The sequence below is a fragment of the Salmo salar genome, chromosome 20 (genome assembly GCF_965601325.2).
Source record: "Salmo salar chromosome 20, fSalSal1, whole genome shotgun sequence".
NCBI classification, from domain to species: domain Eukaryota; kingdom Metazoa; phylum Chordata; class Actinopteri; order Salmoniformes; family Salmonidae; genus Salmo; species Salmo salar.
In genome coordinates, this window is record NC_138310.1 from 87,521,594 (window position 1) to 87,538,144 (window position 16,551).

Here is a 16,551-nt window from a genome sequence, read left to right on the forward strand (position 1 = left end):
TCTATGTAACCTGATTCATTAGCAAGCCAAAACCACAACATATGAAACATATTTACTAAATTAATCTATGATAAGTTTTATTTGAGCCTAACTGGTTTGCATGTTCCAACATGTCTGCTTGTAAAGCCACAATGCAAAAAGGTGTTCTCTGTTGAAACAGTCAGCACTTTCCTCAGCCAGCCAGTATTGATTAGTTTGCAGCCTGTTTGCAGTCAAAATACAGTAGCTTCATTCACTGCCTACAAAAGACTCCTACCACACAAGACAGAACAATGGTAAGACACACCTGTTAATTAAATAATATGTCATAAAGAAGAGATGATTGAGATATCTTAAATTATTTATCAAATGTATGCCAATATGTTATGTCATGTTTCACTGTGAAATCACACGTTTATATAAAAAATAAAATCTCTATGAGACCCACTGTACTGATTGGTACAGTAGTTTGTGAAAGTTGAAGGTTAGGTTGGCTGTATTTATTGACGTTTGTACACTGCCTATGGTATCTACTAACACATAATAGAATGCGGCACTTGTATTATTGATGCACTAGATGCGAGAGTGAGTCAAGGTTAGTGAATGAAATAGCTACAGTGTTGAGGTTAAGGACCGAATGTTATTTATTACTGAACAAAAATATAAACGCAACATGTAAAGTGTTGGTCCCATGTTTCATGAGCTGAAATAATGCACAACAAGCTTATTTCTCTCAAATTTGTTTACCTCCCTGTTTGTGAGCATTTCTCCTTTGCCAAGATAATCCATCCACCTGACTGGTGTGACATATCAAGAAGCTGATTAAACAGCATGATCATTACACAGGTGCACCTCTCTATAAATAACCAGACAAATACATTTGCAGACCTATTAGATATACAGTACCAGTCAAAAGTTTGGACACACCTATTCATTCAAGGGTTTTCCCTCATATTTCTCCTTATAGAGAAGACCTCAAAAATATGAAATAACACATATGGAATCATGTAACCAAAAAAGTGTTAAACAAATCAAAATATGTTTTATATTTAAGATTAAGATTCTTCAAAGTAGCCACCCTTTGCCAATGATGACAGCTTTGCACACTCTTGGCATTCTCTTATGTAAAAAATAGTAAAAAATAAAGAAAAACCTGTGAATGAGTTGGTGTGTCCAAACTTTTGACTGGTACTGTATAAAATAAATAAACATAGTGCAGTGTAAAACAATGTAATACACAAATCAAGTGATGAAGAGAAGAGACACAAGGTAAACACCAGTAACATGGAAATGAGGAAATGAGTCAATGTAAAACAATGTAATACACAGATCAAGTGATGAAGAGAAGAGACACAAAGTAAACAAACACCAGTAACATGGAAATGAGGAAATGAGTCAATGTAAAATAATGTAATACACAGATCAAGTGATGAAGAGAAGAGACACAAAGTAAACACCAGTAACATGGAAATGAGGAAATGAGTCAATGTAAAAAGTCCAGTAAGTGATCCACCACATTAACGTGTGAATAAGAAAAGCAAACCAAATCAAAATCAAATTTGTCACATGCGCCTAATACAATAGGTGTAGACTTTCCCGTGAAATGCTTACTTACAAACCCTTAACCAACAATGCAGTTCAAGAAATAGAGCTAAGAAAATATTTACCAAATGATGATAAGAAAAATAATAAAGTAACAATAACGAGGCTGTATACAGGGGGTACCGGTACCGAGTCAATGTGCGGGGGAACAGGTAAGTCGAGGTAATATTCAGTGGCTATTTTAGCACGTAAATCTTGGTGGTGGAAACTACATTTTTGTTGTTGATGCATGCCAGCAAAGGCACTACACATCACTAAACAATACATTAATTGCACTATAACGGTGACAAACGGTGCCCACAAACTGTTAGGGCCTACATAAAGCTGTTCCAACAGCAGAGCTTTCTTTTCAGAACCATGCAGTGAATCCGTACCACCGCTACACCTGGTTATCAGCGGAGCCTTGTCTGACAGCAAAACAGTTCATTCAGCCTCATTTACTGCCTTTTTAAAAAACTTAGCTTGCTTGAACAAATGTGGTTTCTATTGACAATTGAACAGGAAGGTGGTGTGAATTTTTTTTACACCAAACTTTGTCATCAAAGTCTGGCATTCTCGGGATTTATGGTGCTTTCAAGACAAATGGGAACTCAGAAAAAAACAAGGTCGAATCATGACTTCAGTTATCTTGAGGTCGGAGCTCTAGAAAGAGGCTGTAAGAACCGACGCCAGAGAAGAGAAGGAGGTAGCAGGGGAGTCAACAGTTAATAAGGAACAGACATGAAACAAGACCGGCACAGCGTCAGCACACGGGCAAAACAACAACATTCGACAATCATTGCAGCAGCGGGGAACAGAGATGAGGAACTGACAAATATAGTGGAGGTAATAAACAGGTGATTGAGTCCAGGTGAGTCCAATAATACGCTGATGCGTGTGATGGGGAAAGGCAGGTGTGCGTACTGATGGTAGCAGGAGCACGTAAGCGCCAGCGAGGGGGAGCGGGAGCAGGTGTAACAGAGGCCTGAGTTCCCAACTTATAATTCTGAGTTGGATGACTGTTCAAAAGGTATTTTCCCAGTCAGAGATAATTTTTTTCCAGAGTTCCCGGTTGTCTTGAACTCACTGAAGTCTAGGATTTATGAGTTCTGAGTTTCCAGTTGTTTTGAACGCGGCAGAAGCCATGCTGGATTGACAGCATGGCCAATGTATTCAACCTTTTCTAGCCCATGGCATTGCATGTGAATGTTTATCCTTTTAATAAACTAGGAAAAGAGACCCTTAAACCCAGACTTGGACCACACACCGTCTACACTGAATTGCAGGGTAGTGATTGCTTTGCAACGCTTGCAGTTAGCCAATGATTCCTTTCAAACCACTCATTGTTCAACTTGCGATGTGCAACTTGTTGTGTAATGTTTATGTTCAATGGCAGATGAGCACCGATACGTTTAATCTATAATTTCTCTTCATATGACAAGGATGGAAAAGTATTTTCCAGTCAATTGTTGACCTGATTCATGAGGATGACTGCTTGTCTAGCTTGCTAGCTAAGATTTTGAAAGTATGACGTTGACATGATGTCACGCCCTGGCCATAGAGAGGGTTAAATTCTCTATTTTGGTTAGGCCAGGGTGTGACTAGGGTGGGCATTCTATGTCCTTTTTTCTATGTTTTTGTATTTCTTTGTTTTAGCCTGGCTCTCAATCAGGGACAGCTGTACATCGTTGTCACTGATTGGAAGCCATACTTAGGTAGCCTGTTTTCCTTTGGGTTTGGTAGGTGGTTATTTTCTGTTTCGTGAGTATTACCTGACAGAACTGTTTGGCTGTCGTTTTTGTTATTTTGTTTAAGTGTTCACCAGAAATAAATACATGATGAGCACTATCCATGCTGCGCCTTGGTCTACTCTTTCAGACGGCCGTTACACATGATAAGTCCAATCAAATCAAATCAAATCACATTTTATTTGTCACATGCACATGGATAGCAGATGTTAATGCAAGTGTAGCGAAATGCTTGTGCTTCTAGTTCCGACAATGCAGTAATACCTAACAAGTAATCTAACAATTTCACAACTACCTTATACACACAAGTGTAAAGGAATGAATAAGAATATGTACATAAAAGATATAGATGAGTGATGGCCGAACAGCATAGGAAAGACGCAGTAGATGGTATAGAGTACAGTATATACTTATGAGATGAGTAATGTAGTGTGTAAACATTATATAAAGTGACATTGTTTAAAAAGCTAGTGATACATTTATTACATCAAATGTTTTATTATTAAAGTGGCTGGCAGTAGCCACTCAATGTTAGTGATGGCTGTTTAACAGTCTGATGGCCTTCAGATAGAATCTGTTTTTCAGTCTCTCGGTCCCAGCTTTGATGCACCTGTACTGACCTCGCCTTCTGGATGATAACGGGGCGAACAGGCAGTGGCTCGGGTGGTTGTTGTCCTTGATGATCTTTTTGGCCTTCCTGTGACATCGGGTGGTGTAGGTGTCCTGGAGGGCAGGTGTGGTGTGCAGACCTCACTACCCTCTGGAGAGCCTTATGGTTGTGGGCTGAGCAGTTGCCGTACCAGGCGGTGATACAGCCCGACAGGATGCTCTTGATTGTGCATCTGTAAAAGTTTGTGAGTGTTTTTGGTGACAAGCCAAATTTCTTCAGCCTCCTGAGGTTGACGAGGCGCTGCTGCGCCTTCTTCACCACGCTGTCTGTGTGGGTGGACCATTTCAGTTTGTCCGTGATGTGTACGCCGAGGAACTTAAAACTTTCCACCTTCACTACTGTCCTGTCGATGTGGATAGGCGGCTGCTCCCTCTGCTGTTTCCTGAAGTCCACGATCATCTCCTTTGTTTTGTTGATGTTGAGTGTGAGGTTATTTTCCTGACACCACATTCCGAGGGCCCTCACCTCCTCCCTGTAGGCCGTCTCGTCGTTGTTGGTAATCAAGCCTACCACTGTAGTGTCGTCTGCAAACTTGATTGAGTTGGAGGCGTGCATGGCCACGCAGTTATGGGTGAACAGGGAGTGCAGGAGAGGGCTGAGAACGCACCCTTGTGGGGCCCCAGTGTTGAGGATCAGCAGGGTGAAGATGTTGTTTCCTATCCTCACCACCTGGGGTTGGCCCGTCAGGAAGTCCAGGACCCAGTTGCACAGGGCGGGGTCGAGACCCAAGGTCTCGAGCTTAATGACGAGTTTGGAGGGTACTATGGTGTTAAATGCTGAGCTGTAGTTGATGAACAGCATTCTTACATAGGTATTCCTCTTGTCCAGATGGGTTAGAGCAGTGTGCAGTGTGATTGCGTCGTCTGTGGACCTATTGGGGCGGTAAGCAAATTGGAGTGGGTCTAGGGTGTCAGGTAGGGTGGAGGTGATACGATCCTTGACTAGTCTCTCAAAGCACTTCATGATGACGGAAGTGAGTGCTACGGGGTGATAGTCATTTAGCTCCGTTACCTTAGCTTTCTTGGGAACAGGAACAATGGTGGTCCTCTTGAAGCATGTGGGAACAGCAGACTGGGATAAGAATTGATTGAATATGTCCGTAAACACACCAGCCAGCTGGTCTGCGCAAGCTCTGATGACGCGGCTGGGGATGCCGTCTGAGCCGGCAGCCTTGCGAGGGTTAACATGTTTAAATGTTTTACTCACGTTGGCTGCAGTGAAGGAGAGCCCGCAGTTTTTGGTAGTGGGCCGTGTCGGTGGCACTGTATTGTCCTCAATGCGAGCAAAGAAGTTGTTTAGTTTTTTTGGGAGCAAGACATCGTGGTCCGCGACGGGGCTGGTTTTCTTTTTGTAGTCCGTGATTGACTGTAGACCCTGCCACATACCTCTCGTGTTTGAGCCGTTGAATTGTGACTATACTTTGTCTCTATACTGACGCTTAGCTTGTTTGATTGCCTTGCGGAGGGAATAGCTACACTGTTTGTATTCAGTCATGTTTCCGGTCGCCTTGCCCTTATTAAAAGCAGTGGTTCGCACTTTCAGTTTTGCGTGAATGCTGCCATGAATCCAGGGTTTCTGTTTGGGGAAGGTTTTAACCTCTATGGGACCGGCGGGACGAATTCGTCCCACCTACGTAACAGCCACTGCCAGCCTGTGGCGCGATTTTCAAAATCTTCAAAATCCTATTACTTCAATTTCTCAAACATATGACTATTTTACAGCCATTTAAAGATAAGACTCTCGTTAATCTAACCACACTGTCCGATTTCAAAAAGGCTTTACAACGAAAGCAAAACATTAGATTATGTCAGCAGAGTACCAAGCCAGAAATAATCAGACACCCATTTTTCAAGCCAGCATATAATGTCACCAAAACCCAGAAGACAGCTAAATGCAGCACTCACCTTTGATGATCTTCATCAGATGACAACCCTAGGACATTATGTTATACAATACATGCATGTTTTGTTCAATCAAGTTCATATTTATATCAAAAACCAGCTTTTTACATTAGCATGTGACGTTCAGAACTAGCATACCCCCCGCAAACTTACGGGGAATTCGCTAACATTTTACTAAATTACTCACGATAAACGTTCACAAAAAGCATAACAATAATTTTAAGAATTATAGATACAGACCTCCTCTATGCACTCGATATGTCCGATTTTAAAATAGCTTTTTGGTGAAAGCACATTTTGCAATATTCTAAGTACATAGCCCAGGCGTCACGGGCTCGCTATTTAGACACCCGGCAAGTTTAGCACTCACCATAATCATATTTACTATTATAAAAATGTCATTACCTTTTGTTGTCTTCGTCAGAATGCACACCCAGGACGTCTACTTCAATAACAAATGTTGGTTTGGTCCAAAATAATCCATCGTTATATCCGAATAGCGGCGTTTTGTTCGTGCGTTCCAGACACTATCCGAAATAGTAAAGAAGTGTCGCGCGCTTGGCGCAATTCCTGACAATAAAATTCAAAGTATTCCATTGCCGTACGTCGAAGCATGTCAACCGCTGTTTAAAATCAATTTTTACGTCATTTTTCTCGTAGAAAAGCGATTGTATTCCGACAGGGAATCTCCTTTTCGGCAAACAGAGGAAAAAATCCCAAAGGCGGGGGCGGTCGGGGTCACGCGCATAAGCTAGTGTCTCTTGATGGGCCACTTGAGAAAGGCGATAATGTGTTTCAGCCTGGGGCTGGAATGACGACATTCTCTTTTTTCCCGGGCTATGAGAGCCTATGGAAGACGTGGGAAGTGTCACGTTAGAGCAGAGATCCTTAGTAAATGATAGAGATGGCAAAGAAGTTCCAGAAATGGTCAGACAGGCCACTTCCTGTAAAGGAATCTCTCAGGTTTTGACCTGCCATTTGAGTTCTGTTATACTCACAGACACCATTCAAACAGTTTTAGAAAATTTAGGGTGTTTTCTATCCATATGTAATAAGTATATGCATATTCTAGTTACTGAGTAGGAGTGGTAACCAGATTAAATCGGGTATGTTTTTTATCCAGCCGTGTCAATGCTGCCCCCTAGCCCTAACAGGTTAATAGTCGCTGTGGGTACAACATCACCGATGCACTTGCTAATAAACTCGCTCACTGAATCAGTGTATTCATCAATGTTATTGTCCGACGCTACGTGGAACATATCCCAGTCCACGTGATTGAAGCAATCTTGAAGCGTGGAATCCGATTGGTCGGACCAGCATTAACCTGTTAGGGCTAGGGGGCAGTATTGACACGGCTGGATAAAAAACGTACCCGATTTAATCTGGTTACTACTCCTGCCCAGTAACTAGAATATGCATATAATTATTGGCTTTGGATAGAAAACACTCCAAAGTTTCTAAAACTGTTTGAATGGTGTCTGTGAGTATAACAGAACTCAAATGGCAGGTCAAAACCTGAGAGATTCCTTTACAGGAAGTGGCCTGTCTGACCATTTATTGTCTTTCTTTGACATCTCATTCAATTACAAAGGATCTCTGCGGTAACGTGACACTTCCCACGGCTCCAATAGGCTCTCAAAGCCCGGGAAAAACCTGAATGTCGTCATCCCAGCCCCAGGCTGAAACACATTATCGCCTTTCTCAAGTGGCCGATCAAGGGACAATGGGCATTAGGCGCGTGCACTGGTCGCCCCCGTCTTTGTGTTTTTTCCTCCGTTTGCCGAAAAGGAGATTCCCGGTCGGAATATTATCGCTTTTTTTACGAGATAAATTGCATAAAAATTGATTTTAAACAGCGGTTGACATGCTTTAAGGTACGGTATTGGAATATTTAGAATTTTTTTGTCACGAATTGCGCCATGCGCACGACCCTGATTTACCATTTCGGATAGTGTCTGGGACGCACGAACAAAACGCCGCTATTCGGATATAACGATGGATTATTTTGGACCAAACCAACATTTGTTATTGAAGTAGCAGTCCTGGGAGTGCATTCTGACGAAGACAACAAAAGGTAATCAAACTTTTATAATAGTAAATCTGATTTTGGTGAAGGCTAAACTTGCCAGGTGTCTAAATAGCTAGCCCGTGACGGCTGGGCTATGTACTTAGAATATTGCAAAATGTGCTTTCACCAAAAAGCTATTTTAAAATCGGACATATCGAGTGCATAGAGGAGTTCTGTATCTATAATTCTTAAAATAATTGTTATGCTTTTTGTGAACGTTTATCGTGAGTAATTTAGTAAATTGTTAGTAAATTCCCCGGAATATTAGTTTCAATTTCTCAAGTTGTCAATTTTTTCAGGGTTGCCATCTCCCTGGTGAAAGGCCACTCTGTTACCAAACGGCTCTACAGAGGGAATCTTAAACTTTACAAGATCCCAAAGTGAATGTTGAATACTGGATATTAAAGAAAATCTGTTCAGCTCTGCCTTTTTCTTGGAGTCCCTTCACTCTGTTATCTATTCTAATAATACCTTTCAAGAAATGTGATCGAGTGTGTGGTGGTGATTCATTTAGTTCTGAATGTCACATGCTAATGTAAAAAGCTGGTTTTTGATATAAATATGAACTTGATTGAACAAAACATGCATGTATTGTATAACATAATGTCCTAGGGTTGTCATCTGATGAAGATCATCAAAGGTTAGTGCTGCATTTAGCTGTCTTCTGGGTTTTTGTGACATTATATGCTAGCTTGAAAAATGGGTGTCTGATTATTTCTGGCTTGGTACTCTGCTGACATAATCTAATGTTTTGCTTTTGTTGTAAAGCCTTTTTGAAATCGGACAGTGTGGTTATATTAACGAGAGTCTTGGATTCGCGCCACAGGATTCAACTGGCTGTTACGTAGGTTGCCTATGTAGATATTCCATAAAAATCTGCCGATTCCAGCTACAATAGTCATATACAACATTAGCAATGTCTACACTGTATTTCTGATCAATTTGATGTTATTTTAATGGACAAAAAAGGTGCTTTTCTTTAAAAAACAATGACATTTCTAAGTGACTGCAAACTTTTGAACAGTAGTGTACTGTGGGGACGACGTCGTCGATGCAATTATTGATGAAGCCGATGACTGAGGTGGTATACTCCTCAATAACATTGGATGAATCCTGGAACATATTCCAGTCTGTGCTAGCTAAACAGTCCTGAACTTTAGCATTTGCTTCATCTGACCACTTTTTCATAGACCGAGTCACTTGTGCTTCCTGCTTAAATATTTGCTTATAAGCAGCAATCAGGAGGATATAATTATGGTCAGATTTGCCAAATGGAGGGCAAGGGAGAGTTTTTTACGTGGAGAAAAGTTGTTCTAGAATTTTTTACCCTCTGGTTGCACATTTAACATGCTGATAGAAATGAGGTAAAACCAATTTAAGTTTTCCTGCATTAAAGTCCCCAGCCACTAGGAGTGCCGCCACTGGATGAGCGTTTTCCTGTTTGCTTATGGTGGTATACAGCTCATTGAGTGCGGTTTTAGTGCCAGCACTCCTCTTCTCTCATCTCCCCCTCTCCTCTCCTCTCCTCTCCAGGTGTATAACTGTACAATGCTAAATGACTTCCTGTTGGAGTACTACCTGACTCCCGCCTATGCCCTGGAGTTTGCCCTGGGTTTCCCAAGCAACCTGCTGGTGGTCCTGGGTTATGTGTTCTGCCTGCCAGAGTGGAAGAGCACCAATGTTTACCTGTTCAACCTCGCTGTCTCTGATCTCATCTTTCTGTGCACGCTGCCACGCCTCTCCTACCTGTACGCCAACGCCCAATCAGAAGACAACGTCTTCGGCTGCATCATCAACCGCTATATCCTCCATACCAACCTCTACTCCTCCATCCTTTTCATGGTGTGGGTCAGCATGGACCGCTTCCTGCTCGTACGGCACCCGTCACGACTTCACTTCCTGTTGACCAACAAGGCGGCCCTCTGCTTGTCTCTCATGACCTGGGTGGCAGTTAACATGCAGGTGGCCCCCCTAATGTTCTACATGGTCCAGGACATGCAGAAAGGGAACTGGAGCTTATGTAAGGACTTTGGGAGCCTGGGGGTTATGGAGAACTTGCTGGGATACAGCATGGGCCTGACGGTGACTGGCTACCTGCTGCCTCTGCTGGGGCTTGGCTTCTTCAGCTACCACATCAACCGGCTTCTCCGTGTCCAGGCGGAAGTGATTCAGGGCACGGGGACATCGTTCCGCCGGCCCGTACGGGTGGTCTCTGCTGTAGCGGCCATGTTTCTGGTACTGTATCTGCCCTATCATTTGTTGAGGAATGTGAGGATAGCGTCGCGGCATCCCTGGGCAGGGCTGTCTGACTGCCACAAGATATATATAGAGAGTGCATACATCCTGACCAGGCCGGTGGCATTCGTCCATAGTGTTATTAACCCTGTGTTCTACTTCTTCATGGGAGACAAGTTCAGAGATCTCCTATTGGCCAAGATCAGAAGCCTGGTGAGACAGCTAGAACAAATGACAGGGACCGCAATGTGAGATCCTGTTGGACACACAAACAAACACAAACACACACACACAGTGTCTGGGAAAATATTATGGTATGTCTGTAATATTAATCATGTAGGCATATTTAACCAATGTTGTGATGCCCCGATCTGCCGGGGAGGGTTGGAACTAGCTATGATAAGCAATTTTATGTCTACTATATAAGACCTCAGCATTTCTTGTATTATTGGGCTCTCAACAAGTCACCTACGGGTGGTCGTTGACCAGCTCCTTTATTGCTATTCTTGATAATAAAGATTGATTGTTTGAAAAAAAATAACAAAGTCTCTCTCACTTAACCTGTTAGGGCTAGGGGGCAGCATTGACACGGCTGGATAAAAAAACATACCCGATTTAATCTGGTTACCACTCCTACCCAGTAACTAGAATATGCATATACTTATTACATATGGATAGAAAACACCCAAAATGTTCTAAAACTGTTTGAATGGTGTCTGTGAGTATAACAGAACTCAAATGGCAGGTCAAAACCTGAGAGATTCCTTTACAGGAAGTGGCCTGTCTGACCATTTGTTGAACTTCTTTTCCATCTCTATCATTTACTAAGGATCTCTGCTCTAACGTGACACTTCCCACGTCGTCCATAGGCTCTCAGAGCCCGGGAAAAAACAGAATGTCGTCATTCCAGCCCCAGGCTGAAACACATTATCGCCTTTCTCAAGTGGCCGATCAAGAGACACTAGCTTATGCGCGTGACCCCGACCGCCCCCGCCTTTGGGATTTTTTCCTCTGTTTGCCGAAAAGGAGATTCCCTGTCGGAATATTATCGCTTTTCTACGAGAAAAGTGTCGTAAAAATTGATTTTAAACAGCGGTTGACATGCTTCGAAGTACGGTAATGGAATATTTAGAATTTTATTGTCACGAATTGCGCCAAGCGCGTGACACTTCTTTACTATTTCGGATAGTGTCTGGAACGCACGAACAAAACGCCGCTATTCGGATATAACGATGGATTATTTTGGACCAAACCAACATTTGTTATTGAAGTAGCAGTCCTGGGTGTGCATTCTGACGAAGACAACAAAAGGTAATCAAACTTTTATAATAGTAAATATGATTATGGTGAGTGCTAAACTTGCCGGGTGTCTAAATAGCGAGCCCGTGATGCCTGGGCTATGTACTTAGAATATTGCAAAATGTGCTTTCACCAAAAAGCTATTTTAAAATCGGACATATCGAGTGCATAGAGGAGGTCTGTATCTATAATTCTTAAAATAATTGTTATGCTTTTTGTGAACGTTTATCGTGAGTAATTTAGTAAAATGTTAGCGAATTCCCCGGAAGTTTGCGGGGGGTATGCTAGTTCTGAACGTCACATGCTAATGTAAAAAGCTGGTTTTTGATATAAATATGAACTTGATTGAACAAAACATGCATGTATTGTATAACATAATGTCCTAGGGTTGTCATCTGATGAAGATCATCAAAGGTGAGTGCTGCATTTAGCTGTCTTCTGGGTTTTGGTGACATTATATGCTGGCTTGAAAAATGGGTGTCTGATTATTTCTGGCTTGGTACTCTGCTGACATAATCTAATGTTTTGCTTTCGTTGTAAAGCCTTTTTGAAATCGGACAGTGTGGTTAGATTAACGAGAGTCTTGTCTTTAAATGGCTGTAAAATAGTCTCAAAATTAATGAAGACAAACACAGACTGCGTATCTTGACACATTAAAGTATTCCAAGAAACGTTCCTGAATAAAGCCCTGATCGTCCACATACCTGATGATAACTGACAACTGCAAGCAGACTATTGCAGGTCCCAGAGTGGTAGGGCAATTTTTAACAGTTGATCAGACTGAAAAATTGTCTCGTTTTCATCCGATAGAGCATGTCAGATTTCTAATGTTTAGGTGTAGCCTATGTCATGAGTTTTTGCTTGTGTCTGTCCGGAGTGATTATGTGTTATCATCCTTGCTAAATAAATACCGAAGGAAAGTGGAATGCCTACCACAGCGTACGCAAAAAAAAAAAATGCACTGCGACAACCTCTCTCTTAAATCAAACTTTTAACGGATGATGCGATGGAAGCTATCAAATCAGTTGGAATTGTTTTCGACTGCCCAGAAAAGAGTTGAAAGTTTGATATGTTCAGCAAGTACAGCATCGTAATGTGTAATTAACTCTGCAAGCTTCTTGTAGTTTCCCTTGTTAACGGAACTTTCCCTCTCCTCGTGTCCTCTAAAAGCAGGCAAGTCCAGCAATACAGGCTCCCTGTTAACCAGCTATACTTTTAATACCAGTTGGTTCTGAATTCCCTCACCTTTTCATCCTTCATGAAACTGATCTCAGGCAGAGGTCGACCCTTGCTTTTAATTCACGCCCTTTCCGTGTACCCCAGAGAATGAAAGGGGTTCTTCAACAAAAAGTCCACAACATTTTTGGCAGAGTTGGCCATTCTACCATTCTGGATGAGTAAACTGCATACTCGTGCTGGTAGCTAGCAGGCTACTGAAGTTAGCAAGGCACATTTAATTCATTTGCACTAACTGGAAACAAAAATAAAGTTCTAAAACCAAGAAAACAATGTATAATATACCTCCTCTGTCTCCTGTAATTTGAAAAAACTAATTTGAATTGAATAATATCCAAAAACTGCTCAACTATTACTCTTCACTCATAATCTCTATCCAAAATGTCACCAAGCCTCTCAACACAATGTTCTGTTGCACAATCCCAATACAACTCACTATGCTAAAGTATTTATGTATTGCATCACGTTTCACAGTTAAAATAAATATGTGGAACACAAATACTGCATCTTGGTCCGCTCCTTATCACAGCTGTGAAAGATAGAGATAAACTTGAGGAACAGAATAGACCTGTATTGTTTCCAATCATCTTTGCTTCTGAGAAATTTGGTAAAGCGGCCAAAGACAAAGAGCCTCTGAGAGTGACCATAGTTTTTCAGTACATCCTGTTCTTTTTGTATATTTCAATGGCACAGCTGTGTGTAGATATGAAGAGAACAGAGGTTAGCTTGAGCAAAAAGTAGTCACTTGTTTGTGCACTATAATCTCACTGACTCGATACACATGGCCACAAGATGAACCCAAGGTAGCTTGTGATGCCCCGATTTGCCGGGGAGAGGTGGAACCAGCCTTTTTTTAGGTCTACTATACATGACCTCAGCATTACCTTTATTATTGGGCTCTCAATTAATCACCTACGAGTGGTCGTGGATCAGCTCCCTTATTTCAATTCTTAATCAATCATATTTTTTGAAGAAATAACAAAGTCTCTCACTTAATAATAGACAATGACTCAAGTAAAAGTAAAAGTCACCAAGTAAAATACTACTTGAGTAAAAGTATTTGGTTTTAAATATTATCAACATTATCAAAAGTAAATGTAATTGCTAAAATAAGTAAAAGTACAAGTATAAATAATTTTTAATTCCTTATATTAAGCAAACCAGATGGAAAGTGCGTGAATTGGTCAATTTTCCTATTCTGCTAAGCATTCAAAATGTAACGAGTGCTTTTGGGTGTCAGGGAAAATGTTTGGAGTAAAAAGTACATCATTTTCTTTAGGAATGTAGTGAAGTATAAGTAAAAGTTGTCAAAAATATAAATAGTAAAATAAAGTAAAGTACAGATACTCCCAAAAACTACTTAAGTAGTACTTTAAAGTATTTTTACTTAAGTACTTTACACCACTGCTGTCAAGTAGAGCAGACAGACATCTCATATATTATTTTCAGTCAATGTCAATACAATCAAATAGGAGGGTAACAGTATCAAACTCACAACAGTCTACAATAACATAGGTCCAATGATGACAGGGCTGAAGGGTTACAGTCTCTTTATCTGTCTCACTCCTGTTCTCGCTCTCTCAATCAATCAGTCAAATGTTTTTATAAAGCCCTTTTTACATCAGCCGAAGTCACAAAGTGCTATACAGAAACCCAGCCTAAAACCCCAAACAGCAAGCAATGCAGATGTAGAAGCACGGTGGCTAGGAAAAACTCCCTAGAAAGGCAGAAATCTAGGAAGAAACCTAGAGAGGAACCAGGCTCTGAGGGGTGGGCCAGTCCTCTTCTGGCTGTGCTGGGTGGAGTACATGGCCAAGATGTTCAAATGGTCATAGATGACCAGCAGGGTCAAATAATAATAATCACAGTGGTTGTAGAGTGTGCAACAGGTCAGCACCTCAGGAGTAAAATGTCATTTGTCTTTTCATAGCAAATCATTCAGAGTTAAGGACAGCAGGTGTGGTAGAGAGAGTTGAAAACAGCAGGTCCAGGACAAAGTAAAACGTCCGGTGAACAGGTCAGGGTTCTCTAGCCCCCAGACACGTAAACAATTGCAGCATAAATACTGGAGGATGAGACACTGTGGCCCCGTCCGACGATACCCCGGGACAGAGTCAACCAGGCAGAATATAACCCCACCCACTTTGCCAAAGCACAGCCCCTACACCACTAGAGGGATATCTTCAACCACGAACTTACTACCCTGAGACAAGGCCGATTATAGCCCACGAAGATTTCCCCCACAGCACGAACCCGAGGGGCACGCCAACCCGGACAGGAAGATCACATGAATGACTCAACCCAAGCAAGTGACTCAGCCTCCGTAATAGAGTTAGAGGCAGAGAATCCCAGTGGAGAGAGGGGTACTGGCCAGGCAGAGACAGCAAGGGCGGTTCGTCACTCCAGTGCCTTTCCGTTCACCTTCACACCGCTGGGCCAGACTACACTCAATCATAGGACCTACTGAAGAGATGAGTCTTCAATGAAGACTTAAAGGTTGAGACCGAGTCTGCGTCTCTCACATGGATAGGCAGACCATTACATAAAAATTGAGCTCTGTAGGAGAAAGCCCTGCCTCCAGCTGTTTGCTTAGAAATTCTATGGACAATAAGGAGGCCTGCATCTTGTGACCGGAGGGTACATGTAGGTATGTACGGCTGGACCAAATCGGAAAGATAGGTAGGAGCATACCCATGTAATGCTTTGTAGGTTAGCAGTAAAACCTTGAAATCAGCCCTAGCCTTAACAGGAAGCCAGTGTAGACTGGCTAGCACTGGAGTAATATGATCAAACGTTTAGGTTCTAGTCAAGATTCTAGCACTAACTGAAGTTTATTTAGTGCGAAAAGTAGATCATTGCAGTAGTCCAATCTAGAAGTGACAAAAGCATGGATACATTTTTCTGCATCATAATTGGACAGAAAGTTTCAGATTTTTGCAATGTTACGTAGATGGAAATAAGCTGTCCTTGAAACAGTCTTGATATGTTCGTCAAAAGAGAGGTCAGGTTCCAGAGTAACGCCGAGGTCCTTCACAGTTTTATTTGAGACGACTGTACAACCATCAAGATTAAGTGTCAGATCCAACAGAAGATCTCTTTGTTTCTTGGGACCTAGAACAAGCATCTCTGTTATCCTTATGTCTGAAACACAGGCTTCTAGGGAGGGCAATTTTGGGGCTTCACCATGTTTCATTGAAATGTACAGCTGTGTGTCATCCGCATAGTAGTGAACGTTAACATTATGTTTCTGAATGACATCACCAAGAGGTAAAATATATAGTGAAAAAACGGAACCTTGAGGAACACTGAAATTTACAGTTGATTTGTCAGAAGACAAACCATCCACAGAGACAAACTGATATCTTTCTGACAGTTAAGATCTAAACCAGGCCAGAGCATGTCCGTGTAGACCAATTTGGGTTTCCAATCTCTCCAAAAGAATGTGGTGATAGATGGTATCAAAAGCAGCACTAAGGTCTTGGAGCACAAGGACAGATGCAGAGCCTTGGTCTGACGCCATTAAAATGTCATTTACCAGCTTCACGAGTGCAGTCTCAGTGCTATGATGGGGTCTAAAACCAGACTGAAGCGTTTCGTATACATTGTCTTCAGGAAGGCAGTAAGTTGCTGCTAAACAGCTTTTTCCCAAATTTTGGAGCGGAATGGGAGATTCGATATAGGCCGAGAGTTTTTTATATTTTCTGGGTCAAGGTTTGGCTTTTTCAAGAGAGGCTTTATTACTGCCACTTTTAGTGAGTTTGGTACACATCCGGTGGATAGGGAGCCGTTTATTATGTTCAACATAGGAGGGCCAATCACAGGAAATAGCTCTTT

General features: G+C 41.8%; 1 protein-coding gene across 1 annotated transcript; it reads left to right on the forward strand.

Annotated features, from left to right (window-relative positions):
• Nucleotides 1–201: 201 nt before the first annotated feature.
• LOC106581493 (succinate receptor 1) lies at nucleotides 202–10,862 on the forward strand. Its single transcript, XM_014163570.3, has 2 exons — nucleotides 202–275; nucleotides 9,481–10,862. Exons 1-2 carry the CDS (start codon nucleotides 273–275, stop codon nucleotides 10,432–10,434), a joined length of 957 nt encoding a protein of 318 aa, XP_014019045.2. The 5' UTR covers nucleotides 202–272; the 3' UTR covers nucleotides 10,435–10,862.
• Nucleotides 10,863–16,551: the final 5,689 nt, after the last annotated feature.